Source organism: Rana temporaria, chromosome 13 (genome assembly GCF_905171775.1).
Source record: "Rana temporaria chromosome 13, aRanTem1.1, whole genome shotgun sequence".
Lineage (NCBI taxonomy): Eukaryota > Metazoa > Chordata > Amphibia > Anura > Ranidae > Rana > Rana temporaria.
This window is the reverse complement of record NC_053501.1, coordinates 104474149-104491569: the sequence shown is the minus strand read 5'-3', so window position 1 is coordinate 104491569 and position 17421 is coordinate 104474149. Positions and strand designations below refer to the sequence as shown.

The window sequence follows — 17421 nt, the reverse complement described above, 5'->3', positions numbered from 1 at the left end:
CATAGGTAGGGGCAGTGACTTTTGTTTGTTGTATGACCGTTTTTAATGACGAGAAAAATGCAATTTTTTTAAAATTGGTCATTAAAAACGATCGTGTGTAGGCTCCAGAGCATTTTTTTCCACGTAAAAAATGGGCATTAAAAATTTAGAACATGCTCTAATTTTTCTCAGCATTTTTCACGTCGTGAAAAACGGTCGTGTGTGGTCTTTAACGACGGGAAAAAAATGCGCATGCTCAGAAGCAAGCTATGAGACGGGAGCACTCGTTCTGGTAAAACTAGCGTTCGTAATGGAGATAACACATTCGTCACGCTGTAACAGACAGAAAAGCACAAAGATTGAAAAGCGCGAATCGTCTCTCACCAAACTTTTACTAACGCAAAATCAGCAAAAGCAGCCCAAAGGGTGGCGCCATTCGAATGGAACTTCCCCTTTACAGTGCCGTCGTACGTGTTGTACGTCACCGCGCTTTGCTCAAGCTTTTTTTTTCACGACCGTGTGTATGCAAGGCAGGCTTGACAAGAATCACGTAGAGAAAAACATTGTTTTTTCCATGACATTAAAAACGGTCGTGTGTACGCGGCATAACTTTCTTCTTTTTAAGCATCAATCTTCTTCCCAGCAGCAGCATAAGGAAAAGGCGGATGCACTGTGATGTAAATGAGAGTGGAGGACTCTACTCAGGGATGGACTGGCCATTGTGACTACAGGGAGTTTCCCGGTGGGCCGATGGCTCAGTGGGCTGGCTTCAGTGACAGGGGACTGCCGCCCCTTTCTGCTCCTCTGTCTCTCCCTCCCCGCAGCGCTCACCAAAGAAGCAGGGAGAGGACGAAAGGAGCAGGGACGACGACAGAGGAGCATGGGGGGAGGGGACAGACAGCTGACTCAACAGCTATGGCCTGGGATATTCTCACTTCTGCCTAATCTTTTCCCATTAGGGGGGCACCGAACTGATTCTTTGGCCCGGGTGAAATAATGTCTAGCTTCCCCACTGGTACTGCCTATAAGAGTACCAGTACCAGCAGTTCTACTCTAATAAAGTAGAACGGCTAGTGGCTAGTGAAGTTTGAGAGGGGGCTTGGGTGGCCGGCGGGGTGCGGGAGTTGTCCGGCCACCATGGGAGAGACCTGTCAAAGTGGGCCAGTCTGGATGAAGTCCAGGGCCAAATTTCTGTCCCAGTCCAGCCCTGACTCTACTTCTGATGGTGGGGTGGCTCTTGACATCTAATGTAAGGGGATGCACTGCACATCTAATCTTACAGATACAACTGTTTTTGAGGGCAATCGTAATGCTGATGCAGCCCATGATGAAACTGAGTTTGACACCCCTGTGTTAGGGTGACCACATTTCCAAACTGCCATTCAGGGACACCCCTCTCCTTCACAAACATTTGCAAATGTTAAAGGCTTTTATGAAAGTAATTGGCCATAATAGGGTATGGGGGTCCGGGTACTGCCTTGGGGGACATGTATCAATGCAAAAAATGTTTTTAAAAATTATATTTTTTTCAGGAGTAGTGATTATAATTATGCTTGAAGTGCAACAATAAAAATGAACAATTCCTCTAAATATAGTGCATGGGTGGTCCCCTTAGTCTGCCTGTAAAGTGGTGCATGTGTACCACGTATAGAACATGCTGCAGCAAAAATTTAATTGCTAAAGAAATTGTGGGAATTGCATAGAAACAAGCAGAATTTCCGACAAGAACTTTTTCCGTCTGAAAAATAGAGAACCTGCTCTCAATCTTTTGCTGGCGGAAATTCTGACAGAAAATGTTGGATGGAGCTCACATCCATTTTTTTTTATGGAAAATCCTATTGTGTGTGCAGGGCATCAGTGTCCATGGGCCATAATCAGTGGGTACAAAACTTGCCCCTAGTTCTCTCCAAAAGCCCCTGTCCTGGTTGCGTCTGTCACAGTCTACAGAACCTTGGTTTAGAATAGCTGTTCTAAAGACTTGTAGGTAGATTCAGGTAGAGTTAGGCCGACTTATCAGTAGATAAGCCGACCTAACTCAGAATCTACGCCGACTTATGTTTAAGCGTATGCTCAAACAGAGATACGCTTAAACATATCTAAGATACGACGGCTTGCGCCGTCCTATCTTAGATTGCAATATTTTTGATGGCCGCTAGGTGGCGCTTCCATTGCGGTCAGCGTAGAATATGTAAATGAGTTGATACGCCGATTCACGAACGTACGCCCGGCCGCCGCAGTCGATTTACGCCGTTTCCGTAAGCATTAGCAGGCCTAAAGAATGTTAAAGTATGGCCGCCGTTCCTGTCGCGAGATTCAAATTTTTTACGTCGTTTGCGTAAATCGCTCGCGAATCGGGATTTACGTTGTTTACATCCACGTCAAAATCAATAGGCCCGTGCGGCGTACGTAGCCGCAATGCACACTGGGAAATGTAGGTGCCCGGCGCATGCGCAGTTAGAAAAAAACGTAAAAAACGTGAGGTCAAGCCTCATTACCATCAAACATGCCCCCCTCCAACACATTTGAATTCGGCGCCCTTACGCCTTCCCGATTTAGGCTACGCCGCCGTATATTAGCAGGCAAGTACATTGAGAATCATGTACTTGCCTAGCTAACTTACGGCGGCGTAGCCTAAACATGCTAAGCTACGCCGCCGTAAGTTTAGGCAGATCTACTTGAATCTACCTATAGATTCATGAATATTCAATTGACTGCCTGTTTAAAATGTTGACTGTATGAAGTTGAGGTTGTGTTGGGTGTGGACAGAACCTCATACTGAGAAGGGGGGGAATATCACTAACCATAAAGGCTGGTGAAAGGAAAAAAAACCTGTAGGTGTTACATAACACCAGCAAAGAAAAATCAGGCCCCCTGCCCTGCCAGACAAGTCTGTGTTGTGTAGCAGAGCTGTGTAAACCTCAAAACTGGATGGACAAAAGTATAAGTCCTTTGGCAGGGAAAATAGCTCTCTTATATTATGCATTCTGTTTAAGTCAGCTGTTTGCCTGGAGTTTAGCTTTACATTTTAGATACAGTGGAACCTCGGATTACGAGTAACGCGGTTAACGAGCGTTTTGCAATACAAGCACTGTATTTCCTAAAATCCTAACTCGGCTTGTAAGTGTTGTCTCACAAAATGAGCAGGATTCAGGCAAAAGCGGTGTGCAGTACCGCGTTTGGACTGAGGTGGGGGGCCTCGAAGTCCGAACGGCGCCTGTCGGAAATGCACGGAAAGGCCCGAGGACAGTTTGGCTGACCTCGGAAACCCTTGGAAAGGCTCGGGAACTGTCGAACTGTCCTCGGGCCTTTCTGCTCGTTTCCGAAGCTTTTCGGTGCCCCCCGCCTCTGGCCTCCGAATACTTTGGATTGCGAGCATTCTCCTAGAGCGGATTATGCTCGTAATCCGAGGTTCCACTGTAATAGCAAAATGCTCAGTTTTGGCTGATGGACACTAAATAGAGTCATAAAAAGCTCATGTTTTTTAGGTTGGAAACATAGAATAAAGTTTATATTTTGATATTTATATAAAAAATAATAATTAATCTATTTTTTATTTATTTTTTCAGAAAGAATACCAGCTTGTAGAATGTGCAATTCCGACACACCATAACATTCCCGCTTCAGCTTAGCAGATAATTTATCTGTTCTGGACCAACTTTACCAATGAGAGACTCTACAATGTTGCATACCGAGGGCAGTGCCTTACTGAAGGCTGTCTGGCAGGGTAAATTTAGACTGACCCGCCTTTTGCTGGAAGGAGGTGCTTATATTAATGAAGGCAATGCCCAGGGTGAAACCCCTTTGATGGCAGCCTGCTTAGCCAAATACGATGACCCCCAAAACAAATCTCGGATGGTGAAATACCTTCTGGAAAATGGGGCTGATCCTAATATGCCAGACAAGATGGGTAAGACAGCTTTAATGCATGCTTGCAGCAATCACACCGGGGCAAGCGTTGTGTCTGTGCTGCTGGAACATGGCTCAGACCCAAGTCTGAAAGACTATTCAGGCACATCAGCCCTCATGTATGCACTTAACAAGGGCGACCGAGAAACCTTAAGGGTCCTCCTGGATGCCTGCAAGGCCAGAGGAAAAGAGGTCATCATTATTACCACGGACACTTCTCCTTCTGGTACTAAAAAAACAAAGCAGTATCTAAACTCACCTCCCTCACCTGGAGTAGATGAAAAGATATCACCATCTGTATGTATGTCACCTTCAGACATTGATTTAAAAACATCGCTTTCTCCGGCCAGCGAGAAAGAAGAAGCACGGGATGTTTTCAACTTTAACATGGGTACCAGGCTTACCTGTCCTACATCTAGGCAATTAGAGATCAAAACTTCTGACCATATACCAACAAAAGGCAGGATGGTTAACAAGAAGCAATTAAAAAGGCTAAATTCTGAACCTTGGGGTTTGGTGGCCCCATCTGTCCTGGCTGCTTCTCAACTTGCTGTACCTCAAGAAAAACCCTCAGCAGAAGAATTTGAGGAGAGGATTATTGCAGAGGTAAATAATCTGTCCATTAACAAAAGACCTGTGCTTTCTAGGCGTCATAGCATAGAGGGACAAGACCCATCTTGTTTTAAGAGTGAGCAGTCTTCTGAGGAAGATCCCTCTGGACCAGACTCTTCATGGGCGGACAAAGTTCAATTTAGCCACCTACACCAGCCACTCTCAAGGCGCAACACGGCACCTGAGACTCAGGAAACATCTAATGTCACTTTGGCTCCAACGATTGGAACTAATTTACGTGGGGTTCCTCATCATAAGTTGACACGTATGGAACATTATGAATCAGATTCCCATCTTTGCCCTGATTCTATTCCAGGTTCTCCAGACTCTGGGCGGGTTTCCTTGGAGAGGAGGAAATACAATGCTTCTCCTTTAACACTTTTCACCAGTTCCTCCCGAGAATCGTTAGAGAGTATTCCCAGCGCTGTCTCCCCAATGACTGTTCGTAGAAGGACTCCAGGTCTCCTGGAAAGACGGGGATCTGGGACTCTTCTTTTGGATCACATATCTCATACTAGACCAGGCTTCTTACCACCGCTAAATGTCAACCTCAACCCTCCAATCCCAGACATCCGATCTAATGGCAAAGCTCCTTCACCAGTGCATAGCAGCCAGAAGACATTGGTTCCCGTGGCCCCAAGCTCTCCAAAACACTTTGATGCCAAAGCAAAAAAGAAACTTATTAGAAGGCATTCTATGCAAACTGAACAGATCAAACAGCTTGCCAGTTTCCAGAACCTATTCCCTCAAAATGAATCATCCAATTAAAGGGTTACTTAATGTAAAAATAATACTTAATGAAAAAAAAAAACACTCTTGACATTCACAAATATATATGTAAAAGTTTTAAGCCTTTAGCGAAGTTTAAAATACCATAAATAACTTCCCACGTGACTTCAGGATACTCAAAAAAGGCAAATAGAGGTTACATTTTTTTGAATAAATCAATCCTGACACTTAGGCCCGGATTCACATACATTGGCGCATATTTATGCTGGCGTAGCGTATATTGGATACGCTATGCCAGCATAAATATGCGCCAATATGCGCAGAGAGGCAAGCACCAAATTCACAAAGCACTTGCCTCCCAAACTGCGTTGGGTTCCCTCGGCATAAGCCGTCATAGGTGGAAGTGGGCATGAGCCATGCTAATGAGGCGCGACCCCCATGCAAATGATGGGCGGAGTGCCATACAAGTACTTAAAACGAATGGCGCATGAGCCATCCCGTGGATGTATCCCAGTGCACATGCTCAGAATCACTTAGGAACCACTCCCTAAGATACGACGGATCACTGCCTACGACGTGAACGTAACCAATGCCCAGCCCTATTCACGTACTACGTAAACAACGTAAAATACGACGGCTGTGTTCCCTGGCCCATACCTTAGCATGAGTTGCGCCTCATATATGGGGAATAACTTTTACGCCGGACGTACGACTTATGCAAACCGCGTATATTATGCGCCGGGCGCAAGTACGTTTGTGAATCAACGTATCTCCCTCATTTCCATATTTGAATAGGAAATTAATGGGAGCGCCACTTGCAGCCAGCGTAGGAAAGTTACGTCGGTCGGATGAAGCCTATTTTCAGGCGTATCTCAGTTTATGGGCACGGCGCATACTTACACGGCGTATCTCAAGATACATCGGCGTAAGTGCTTTGTGAATCCGGGCCAATAGCTTTTTTCAAAGTTTGACTTTGCATACATATGTGTGAATGTTATCTGTAGGCTGTCAAAATCAAGCAATTAAAAAAATGATAAAACAATAATCGTAAAATAATGTTACATTGTGGCTCTGATAAACAGAAATGGAGATATCTATAAAAATGACACCCTCCACAACTTTTGATAAGATGGTTGTAAAATCCTACAGTAAAAAGACAGGTCCAGTTTTATATATAGAAATAGGAATTTAAAAAAAAATAGACTTCTCGAAGAAGTAATTTTATCCATAAATATGAAGACTAGGTTTTAGTAGCAACTGGGGTGACCCAATTTTTTTGATGTTTCGACCATTCATTGAAAAATTTGTTTTTGTCATCTCCTTTTGATGCACAAAGTTGTTTCTTAAATTATTATTTATTATATCTTGTATTTCACACGCAAGGTACAACAACACCCATTATGAGTTAACAGTTGAATGTATATTATAGAGCAATTTATGCTATGATTTCCAAAATAGCTTTAGTCTGGTGATAATATTACTGGCAAAGCACACATAAAGATTTTTTTTATATATATATATATATATATATATATATATAATTTTAGAAGAAGCATATTATCTTAAGGAAAACGTGTTGTTTTTTTATACAAGGGATTGATTCTCTTGTTTATCTAAGGGTACCTTACAGCACTTTGCCCTCATGTATAAATACAAATATATAAGTATATATCTATATATCTATATTTAAAAAGATAGAGATTAGGGACACACAGATGTGGTTGTGAAAACACATATTTATTTATATATACGCACACATATATGCACATGTGTATGAAGATGATAACATTTTCTGTAAAGGATGTACATTTAACTCCTTTTGACTAGTACGGCATTTTTTTTTGAACAGGAAGATTTTGCAGACCCAGCGTAGACCCCATTACCGTACCCAAAAAATTAACATGCAGGATTCTAGTACTTCTATTGCTTGTAAAATGGTTCTGCTAATAATGATACCAGGAATGCCAGCTCAGTCAAGAATTTCTAGTATAGCCCTGCAAGACCAAGCTACATAAAGTGCCCCTTATTGTACCCAAAATATTTTAGAGGTCTTCCATTGTGTAATTGTAATTGTCAGCCCTTAATAAATTACCTTCTCTTGTAACTTTTGCATGAATAACCCCTATAGAAAGAAATGTAATTGGCGCATGGCATGTGATTACGTTAAGCCAAAACACATGTTAGATTTTTTTTTTTTTATTTGGTGTCCAATTATTAGGTAATAGCCTTAAAGTTGTTTCAGTGAATAGCTTTACCAATAAGTAATATTATCATTATCATATGTGTAAAAATAATATTAGCTATATTTTTTAATGAATTAAGATGAGCTAACTAGGTATATACTTAATGAAGATAAATATTTGTCATTTTTGAGGTGAAAATATATGATTCTTGACTACAGGCTGCAGAGCTGTGTAGTTGCAAATTGTGAATACTTTAAAAAATAATTCAGCCAAAAACTGTCCCTAAACTGCATTTTAAATGTTAAGCCTATTTTTAGCCAAATTGGGAAGCGCAAAAATTTCAGTCGAGTTTTAATTTCTGTGACCCCATGGGGGAGATTTCCCCCCCACCTTCCTGCCCATGTGACAACCTTGGTTGGAAGGCATAGATAGCAATACAGTGTTGTCAGCAGTTCCAACCATTCCCAACTCCCCCAATAATGTTTTAATCTATTGAAATTATTTTCCATCACTTTCTGTCCTGACAGTAAACATGGGAAAATCTTCCTTAAGCCCCTTTCACACGTGCATCAGTTCAGTCACGTTTTTTCAAATTAAACGGATGCAGTTTACATCAGTTTTCGTCTGTTTTTCGTACATTTTTCCATTCGTTTTTTTTTCAGAGTCCTGGAGCCATTTTTTCCAAATTTATTCTAGCAAAAAAAGAACCATTTGTCTGTTTACATCCGTTTTTTTCAGCTCAATTTTTTTTATTTTAACAGAACAAAAAATAAGGCTTTGATCCATTCCACAAAAAGGATGTTGATGGATTTTTTTTGCCGAGTCCTGGAGCCATTTGTTCTATATTTTTTTTCATGCAAAAATGGACCGTTTTTCCGTTTACGTCCATGTGTTGTCCATTCCATTTTTTTAACGAAAAAAAAATAGGGTTTGATCCGTTTCAAAAAAGGGATGTTGATGGATGTGGATGTAAATGGATGTAAAAAGGATGATCATCAATTTATATCCATTTTTCAAAAGGAAAGCATTGATGTCCATTTTTTACCCGTCAACAGATGGCTGAAAAACAGACAAACTTTCCACATGTGTGAAAGGGGCCTAATACAGATACATACAGCATTAAAGACCTGACAGGGGCTCTAGCCATTTCCCCTTTGATTCAAATAAAAATAAAAAAAGTTTTGGTTAGAAGTATGCTTTAAAATGTGGTGGTGCATAAAGCACAAGTCTACTTAGCAGAAAAAAAATCTAAGCTGACTCTTAAGATTGAAGCAAAGGCACTTTTATGCCTCGTACACACGGCCGGACTTTTGACCATGCAAAAGTCCGCCATGAGGCGGTCGGAAGTCCAACGAACAAAAAGAGAACAGGTTGTCTATCGAAGGTCCGTCACACTTCTGACCAAAAAAGTCAGATGGTGGCTACACATGGTCGGACTTTTCAAGAAAAAAAGCCTGTCTGATTTATTTTTTTCTAGGAAAGTCCGGTCGTGTGTACGAGGCATTAGATACCTTAATGCACCATACGGCCCCTTTCACATTGAGGCGTTTTTCATGCGGTACAGCGCTAAAAATAGCGTTGCTATACCGCATGAAAAAATCATGCCCTGCAGGCTTCAATGTGAAAGCCCGAAGGCTTTCACACTGAAGCGGTGCAGTAGCAGGACCACTCCAAAAGTCCTGCTAGCCGCATCCTTGGAGCGGTATAGGAGTGGTGTGTTTACCGCTCCTATACCGCGCCTTCCCATTGAAATCAACCGCGGTATTAACCCTTTTTCGGCCGCTAGCGGGGGTTAAAACCTCACCGCTAGCGCCCGAATATCGCGGTAAATACGAAGGTATAGCAGCGCTACGAAATAGCGCGGCTATACCGTCACCGCGGCTCCACCGCCCAATGTGAAAGCAGCCTAACTGGCCTTTTCAGGCTCCTGGAGTGCCCCAAAAACCAGGGTGCTCTAATATGTTCTGTATGTCTAGACTTCAGGAAGGAATGCTAGACAAGGTCCACTTCCTTCTGCCTGCAGACACTTGCTATTGGTTCTTTGGTATGATGGAACAGATAAAGTGCCAATACCAAGGTGTGTAGGGTCTAGCCTCTTGACTTACCTTCCTGATGTTTGTACATTAGAGCTCCCTGTATTTGGGGGCACTAGAGAGGCCAACTTAGGATGCCTGCAATATATTTTGAGCCATTTAGATCCATTTTGGTGAGTACAGATGCATTACAAAATAATATATTACCCAGAGAATATGGTTTATTGCACTAATATTCACAAACTAACATTGTGTTTTGAGGTATTAATTGAACTTAAGTCTTAAAATCCGCTTATAGATAAGTACTATTTTTTTAGAAAATAAAGGATAAAAGTAAATTTACTTTAGTAAAATCAAAATAACCAATATCCAAATATGTTTTTATGCATTGAGAGAATACTCTTATGATATGCTGTACCCATGCAATAAAATAATGCTTTGATAAGCCACTTGTTAAGAATAGGATCCACAACAGTCATTATATCATTATATTAACTTAACTTTGGTCGCATAATTAGGGTTGCATAAGCCAAAAGTATGTGGTCACCTGATCATCACACCTTCAATATGGTTAAAAGTATGTTGACCCCCCTCCAAATTATTGACTTCTTGTGTTTCCAGTTAAGAGTACTGTTTTTACTACAGCAGACCAAGACATTTTACACAATTGTGCACGTTTGGGGAAGCCTCTTTTCTGTTCCAGAATTACTGTACTGTATACACCAATAGAGCTCCATAAAGACATGGTTTGATGAGTTTGCAGTGGGGGAACTCGAGTGTCCTGCACAGAACCCTGACCTCAACCCTACTGAACACCTGAAACACCAATTGGGTCTTCTCACCCAACATCAATACCTGACCTCAGAAATGTTCTTTTGGCTGTATGGACACGAAAAGCCACACACAAACTTCAAAAATCTTGTGAAAAGTCTTCCCAGAAGTGTGGAGGATGTTATGGTCATAGAGTTGGTAGAAGAGGGGACATGCCATATTAATGCCCACGGCTTTATATTGGGATATCAAACAACCTCCTATAAATGTAATGGTCAGGTGTCCACAAATGTTTGGCCATAGTGTATAGTGTAGTGTAGTTCCCTCATGGAATGATTAAAGATATTCAACCTTAGAACAAAAGTTATATTCTTGACTAGTGTGAAAATGTACACTTTATTTCTGAAATACAAATTTGAACCCAACTAATGGTTATTCATCCAAAGGTGATATAACTTGTGTCTTCCTTGTTATGCTGTGTCCCGTAGACAGCCCAGATGTGCCCAACCTTCTAATAATTGGACAATGGCCATCTAATGTCTATGGTCACGTTTAGAATTAAAGCCTTATTTCCAGATGATTGTAGCAATATTTCTTCTGAAATACTTTCTTACGAGAGCTTTTCATTTAAAGAGGAACAGCTAAATGCACTGATTAAACTCACAAAGGTGACCTCTTTATCCTGCCACAAGCATTTCTAATTCTATTCCGCTTGCTTTATTATTTAGACCCACACTACTCAGTCATAAAGTTGATGTAAAGGTACTGGAGCCAAATGGAGATCAAGGAGTGGTAAAATGTAAAATCTTTATTGGAAACCTTCTGATCTCCACTGCCTTTGATCAGTTTAATCTTCCTTTTGTTAACACTACTTTGGCATTGTTATCCATCCATATTGCCTTTAGCTTATCCACATGGACCAGTCTTATGCTGGCCATAATGTACACGGCTCGAATATAGGAGGATACCTGCTGAATTAGCTGAAACTTGAGTTGTGGCTGGTCCAGTACAAACTTCGACTGAAAAATCTATGGAGCCAGGTGGAAAACAGTTGGCCAAATAGTGACATCCAATCACATCCATCATATTCAGATAGCAGCTGGTGCTATGGCTGTCTGAATACAATAGCCAGCACAGGAGATTTCTCTATCTACGTAGCTTAGGGGGAATCTAGTGATTTCTCTCATTTTGCCCATGGGGTTGAATGAAGGAAATCTAATTGTGCATGGTTAGCCTTACTCTGAATTAAGCTCAGGAACCCAGCAAAGGCCCATAGAACTGTTTGAAAAATAGAACAAGACTACAGGTCCCAAACTGGAAGGTAGATAAGCCTTATACCTTACTGTTCTGTGACCTTCAAACGTCATCTTATCGCTTCACCACCCATGTGCAGATTTCCCTTACATGTACAAGATACCCTTGGACAACAATTTTCATTAAAGTGGACCTTCATCTTGGAATGAAACTTACACCCATATTCTTCCTCCCCAGCCTCTAACTAAAATGCAGGGTGTAACGAAACATCCCACACTCCGATTTTGTCATATACCACTTCCTCCCAGTCCGAATCTAGATATCAGATATTCCAACCGATGACAACTACAAACAAGACGATACTTGCTTGATTGCTAAACATGGACTGTTTATTAGAACCAGAATACAAGTCTTATATACAGTTAAAGAGGGTTCCCCCCTCCTGCTCATATTACTTTAACAATACACTTGTAACCAGAAACATAAATTAACATGAGCTAATTAAACAATCCCTTTAAGCAGCCAATGTGACTCTGTGCCCTTCTGGTCAATGTTATGATAAATCAGAATTTCACTACAGGTCAGACTTGTTGTCACCGAGCTTCACAATGTAGATGAGACATTATCATAAGTATAAACACAGAACACCTTCTCACAATAGCAGGAGCTCCAGCAGGAGTTGGCCCGTCTCCTACATTGTACAGAGGCCAATGTGATCAGCGCTCTCAACCAACATGTTGAGTTCAGAATCAAACAAACCAAGAATAGTCTTTACATATATCCTGGGAGATATTGTGAATACATATTACTGTCCCATTTTAAGTAATCAAATACATATTTTCACAGTTACCCAGGATGGCACAGGGTGACTTAGACAGAGGGGGTACATGGGGAGCTGAAACAAGAGTTTCCCAACCTCTTCAAGGGATTCTGGGTTCCACGGGCCCTCCCGTCACACAGGGTTATTTTCCTTTGGGGGGGGGGGTTTGTTCCTTTGTTGATATCTGTTCCTACTTCCTAATTCACTGCTTAGGAAAGAATAACATCACCTTGGCCTGCTCCCTCCCATTCCTGGTGGCTTTATCCCAGGAGGCTACAGGACATCATGATCTTGTACATGCACAGTAGGGGGCCGGCTGTGAGTCTTGATGAAGCTCCCAAAGCCAAGATGATGGCACAAAAGATCCGAAGCCCTTGGCTACTGGAAAGACAGTGCCAGACTCCATGGACTTGTTTCTGACAGTATTTCTAGTCACTGGGTTTTAATTTTCACATGACCCAGTGAAGTTCCTCTTTAAGGCAGCCCAAGATTTGATCTTCAGCCTTCTTGAGATTTTCATGTTTGGCTGCCGCCTCATCTTGGGTGCTGTACTGATAACATTTCTGTGCTAATGTTTATTAGGAATTTCTGACCTAAGGAACACCTAATTTGGGCAATTGGATAAAGGTGACAAGGGAAGGATGGTCCTGTTTCGGTACTAGACCAACAAGCTTATTGAAAGGTTGATGAGGGGACATGATTGAGCAAGAGCTAACTGAAAAACTTGTTGGTTTGACTTTTTGACCCAGGAGTGCCTAAGCAGGTATTACAGAGTAGTTATATATTACAGATGCCAAAAGCTACTCCAGAAAATTGGACAGCTTGGCAGTGGCGTAGCGTGGGTTGTCAGCGCCTGGGGCGAGACAAGTAATTTGCGCCCCCCTGACCCATGGACTTACCTATTTTCAGCTATCTTCAGTCTGGTCACATGATCCACCATGTAAGACAGCAGTGGCTGTAAGAAAGAGGAGAGCATGCTTGATAATGACTGGTAAATCCTGGAGTGGTGACATCATGCATATGTTCCTATGTCCCACCTGTTGGCGCTCCCTCCTCTTCACACTCGTGACAGCGCCCCTCTAAATTTTGCACCCAGGACGGTGGCCCCCCTCGCACCCCTCACGCTACGCCACTGCAGCTTGGTAGACGTGAAGGCCACCCCTAGTAATCTTGTACTCTATATGTGATTCCACAAAGTCCAATTTTTTTCTTTTCTTTTTTCTTTGCTGTCTCAACCGACAGATAACCTACAATGCCAAAGCAATAACCTCCAGTCCTGTCCCTAAAATGATTGCCAAAAGCCACCTTTCACCTTTTTTAAAGGACTAGCTTAGATGGAGGCAAAGCAACTCTAGCTGGGAATATAATCTATTCATACAATGACCAATTGACTATTGGAAATAGTATTACATAGTCTGCACTAACTTAAAACACCTGGACTGACTGGGCCTTACCAGGCTGTATGGAGCTAGGTGATTTAACAAATTCCTCTATTACGGGGACTCCTGTTCTGTTTCGGAAATGCCGTATGTACAAATACTACTTTTAATTTCTCATATGCACAGAACAACAGAGAAAAATTGTTTTAATGGCAGAGAAAAACGTATACACAAGTGTGTGTATGTGCATCGGTGTATGTATAGCTATAGGTATGTGTCAATAGATATATATTCTGTGTGTGTGCATAGATCTGTACAGTGCGTGTAGATAAAAGTATATACCGTCCGTGAATGCCTAGACAACTAATGCCTAGAACTTTCAATTGCATTTATGTCTTGTGTGCACAAGATGGCGCTGTTGCCTGAGGTTTCAAGTCTATTGATAAAACAATTAGTACCGGGGTGGGGGGGGGGGAATAGGCAGAGCATAAAGTTGTGTTTATTTATTTTTCTCTTCTTCAGGCAGAATATATTTGGATAGAAACCCACTTTGTCAATGAATACCTTTGCTGATTATGTAGATTATGGAGCTGTACAATAAAAGAACAAATAAATATTTAATATGGGGCCAAATCGGCAAGTTGGTGTGTTATTGGTTTATTCTTGTTTTACTTTGGGTTGATCAAATGGAAGACAGTTTATTAAAATCGATATCAACCAATTCACTAAAATCACATAGCACGAGGATGTCATTTCAAAAGTCATCGGTTATGAATGTTCTTGACCAGAAAATTCCTATTATAGAGTGACAACGCCTTGTCCTATCCCCACCCTGTCACGGAGACTACAAGTTACTGTTTCAACGTGCATAACACAGGTACGGTCCGCAGTTGAAACCCACCATGAGAATAAGTAAACAGTCTTTATCATACCAGCGATGCTGCCTTAGGAGGATCAGGACCTAGGAAACATGTGGTGCAGTCTTAGCTGCTCCATGTGGACTGTCCAGTTGAAAAGATGAAAGAGTTGTGATAGGAAGTGAAGACAGTTTTCAGTAACAAGATAGGAAATGTACATTACCATAGAACACTGCCCATCAACAGTCCTTTGTTAAGAGTGACATCTAGTGGACAATATTTGAATTACAAGTCCAGAAGATATTACTGTATTTCCTTATAGGCCAAAGGCATGACACTACCTGTCCCATATCTAAAGCAGGAAGTGAGACGAAATCCCTGGAAAATAATGGAATCCCTTAAAGCCCTCAGGTCACCATAACTAGTGTCCCCATTGGAAGAGTTCCCCTCTATTACTTGTCTGGGTACAACCCAAAAACTAAAAAAAAGTTTTGCCTTTAGTTATACTTTAATGATATACAGTACTTGAACAACTAATTTTCATTCAGCTAGGACAGCCAACCACGGTTCTGTTGAACCCTTGGGTTCCTCTTGAGGTTGATAAGCAATAAGCAATAGCAAATAAACCCCCCCCACCCACCTACAATGACCATCAGTTTAAAAGGTATATGCATAAAAATGCGACTGACCGTTCCAGAACCCAGCTTGAGTGTTTCCATTAAGAAACAGCTTCCTCCAGTCTGGAACCAGGGACCAGGTATGATAGCCGATAATTGCACCCAAGGACTAGATGACACTAGCTTAGGTGCAAACTGCAACTCACTTTATTGTAACTCACACAGAATAGAGTGCCAAATCTTTAAAAGAGATAAGCCGGCGTAACTGCTGTTACTCCGTCGTATCCCTGGTCCAAACTATGGAACTGATCCACAGAATCAGTTTCCCATAGTTAGGACGAAGATCCGACATGTGTAATTGAATTACACTGTCGGATCTTAAGGATGCAATTCTAGGCCGGCCGCTAGGTGGCGAGGCCATTGCGGCCGGCGTAGAATATGCAAATGACCAGTTACGGCGATCCACGAACGCTCCGACGGGCCCGTCGCTCTAAATCTACATAGTTTACGTCGAGTTCCGCCGCGTAAAACTAGGGCTGAGCCCTAGTTGTCTTAAGCCATGTTAAGTATGGCCGTCGTTCCCGCGTCGAATTTTAAATTCTACGTCGTTTGCGTAAGACATCCGTGAATGGCGCTGGACGCCATTTACGTTAACGTCTAAGAAAATGACGTCGGAGCGACGTCGGTTAGCGCAATGCACGTCGGGTAAGTTACCCGACGGAGCAATGCGCAGTACGTCCGGCGCGGGAGCGCGCCTCATTTAAATGGGACTCGCCCATTTCAATAGGAACGCCTTGCGCTGGACGGATTTAAGTTACAGCGCCGCAAAGTTCCAGGTAAGTGCTTTGTGGATCGGCACCTAACTTGGGAATTTTGCGGCGGAGTAACTTAAATCCGAAAAGTTACGTTGCGCCGCGGCTTTGTGGATTACCCCCATACTGTATATACTACACACAAGCAAAAAAGAACTTGATCAAGTTATGCCAACAGTAAGATAATTAACATAGCTAAGGAACAGCCAACATAAACAGTCATCTAATTAAACAGTAAGCTAACTAGTCATCTAGACAGTCTAGGTGATTCAGTGCCCACCCAGTTCTTTCGGCACCAGTTCCCTAGTAAGAAGATCTAGGGCTGTCCAAATCTCGAAAGAATTAGCAGACAGAAACAATACGTGACTCAATTAACGATGGGAATACACACCTAGGAGGCACATAATGATACCAATGGAGAAAGACACCTTAGTAAACAGATTATAGCAGGAGACCCTAGAATCGGGTTGCTTTGAGCTGATGATAGTAACATCTGCTCTAAGCCCCCATTCACACCTAGGCGTTTTGTCGCCTGTAGTGTGACGCCGCAGCAGCCCAGAGACGCTGGAGGGATGAAAACACATTGCCCTCTATGGAGATGGTTCACATCTCCACGCCGAACGCCGTACGCCTGAAAAAAAGTCCCGGACCTTTTTTTCAGGCGGCTTTCGGCATAGGAGATGTGAACCATCTCCATAGAGGGGGTGAGGCTGCATTCACAATCGCGGCGTTTTGTCGCTGCAAATCGCGGTACAAAACGCCGCAATTTGCGGGACAAAACGCCGCGATTTTGTACGCCTAGGTGTGAATGCAGCCTAAGTCTCACAGTCTAAAGCAGTCATTGCTGCTTTGGGCACAAAGGCCCCAAATCTGTGTCCAGGTCCTAGGTTCCCAGAGTCTCTGTGTTTTGGGGAGACATGGACCCAAATCTGAAGCACGACCACTCCGAGGGTCTCCCAGGCACACATCTCCCAAGAATAGAGCCCCCTCAAAATCCAGGGCCCATAGTCAGTAGGAAAAAGGCTACCATGCAGTCCCCTCCAAAAAGCCCCTGTTCTGGTTGGGTCTGTCACAGTATCTCAAAATGTCAAATTATTAATGTCCATTGCTGGTGTGTCTTATCCATCAAACTGAATCGCCTTTGAGAGGCCGCTGCTATACAGCAGGGTACCTGATTCCTAAGAAGAAGAAAGGGTCCGGAAAGAGATCCAGTTATGTAGAAAACAGTGGATAGCCACAACAATGGTGATCCATTACGGAGTGATCTTTTATCCTTTAATCAATAGAATAATAGAGCCAACGTGGTTTAGGGCAGGGTTTCTCAACCAAGATTCCATGGAACGCTAAGGTTTCTCCAGGGGTTGCTAAGGGTTTCTTGAGTGCCCATCATTGCCACCCATCAGTGCCCATCACTGCCACCTATCAGTGCCCATCACTGCCAGCTATCAGTGCCACCTACCAGTGATGCC

The 17421-nt window shown here is 42.5% G+C and overlaps 2 protein-coding genes across 2 annotated transcripts in view; one reads left to right on the top strand and one right to left on the bottom strand.

The window, feature by feature from the left end:
- The window catches only part of ANKRD34A (ankyrin repeat domain 34A), a 67437-nt gene extending 62129 nt beyond the window's left edge, over positions 1-5308 (top strand). Inside the window, exon 2 of the mRNA XM_040332140.1 lies at positions 3546-5308. Within this exon, the coding sequence (XP_040188074.1) occupies positions 3643-5265 (1623 nt within the window). The 5' untranslated portion in view covers positions 3546-3642 and the 3' untranslated portion in view covers positions 5266-5308. The remainder of the gene's footprint in view (positions 1-3545) is intronic.
- Positions 5309-11055: 5747 nt separating this feature from the next.
- Positions 11056-17421, bottom strand: part of LOC120920101 (trichohyalin-like) — a gene marked incomplete at its 5' end in the record, with an annotated part of 39778 nt that continues 33412 nt past the window's right edge. The window contains one exon of the mRNA XM_040332014.1: positions 11056-11241. Within this exon, the coding sequence (XP_040187948.1) occupies positions 11056-11241 (186 nt within the window). The remainder of the gene's footprint in view (positions 11242-17421) is intronic.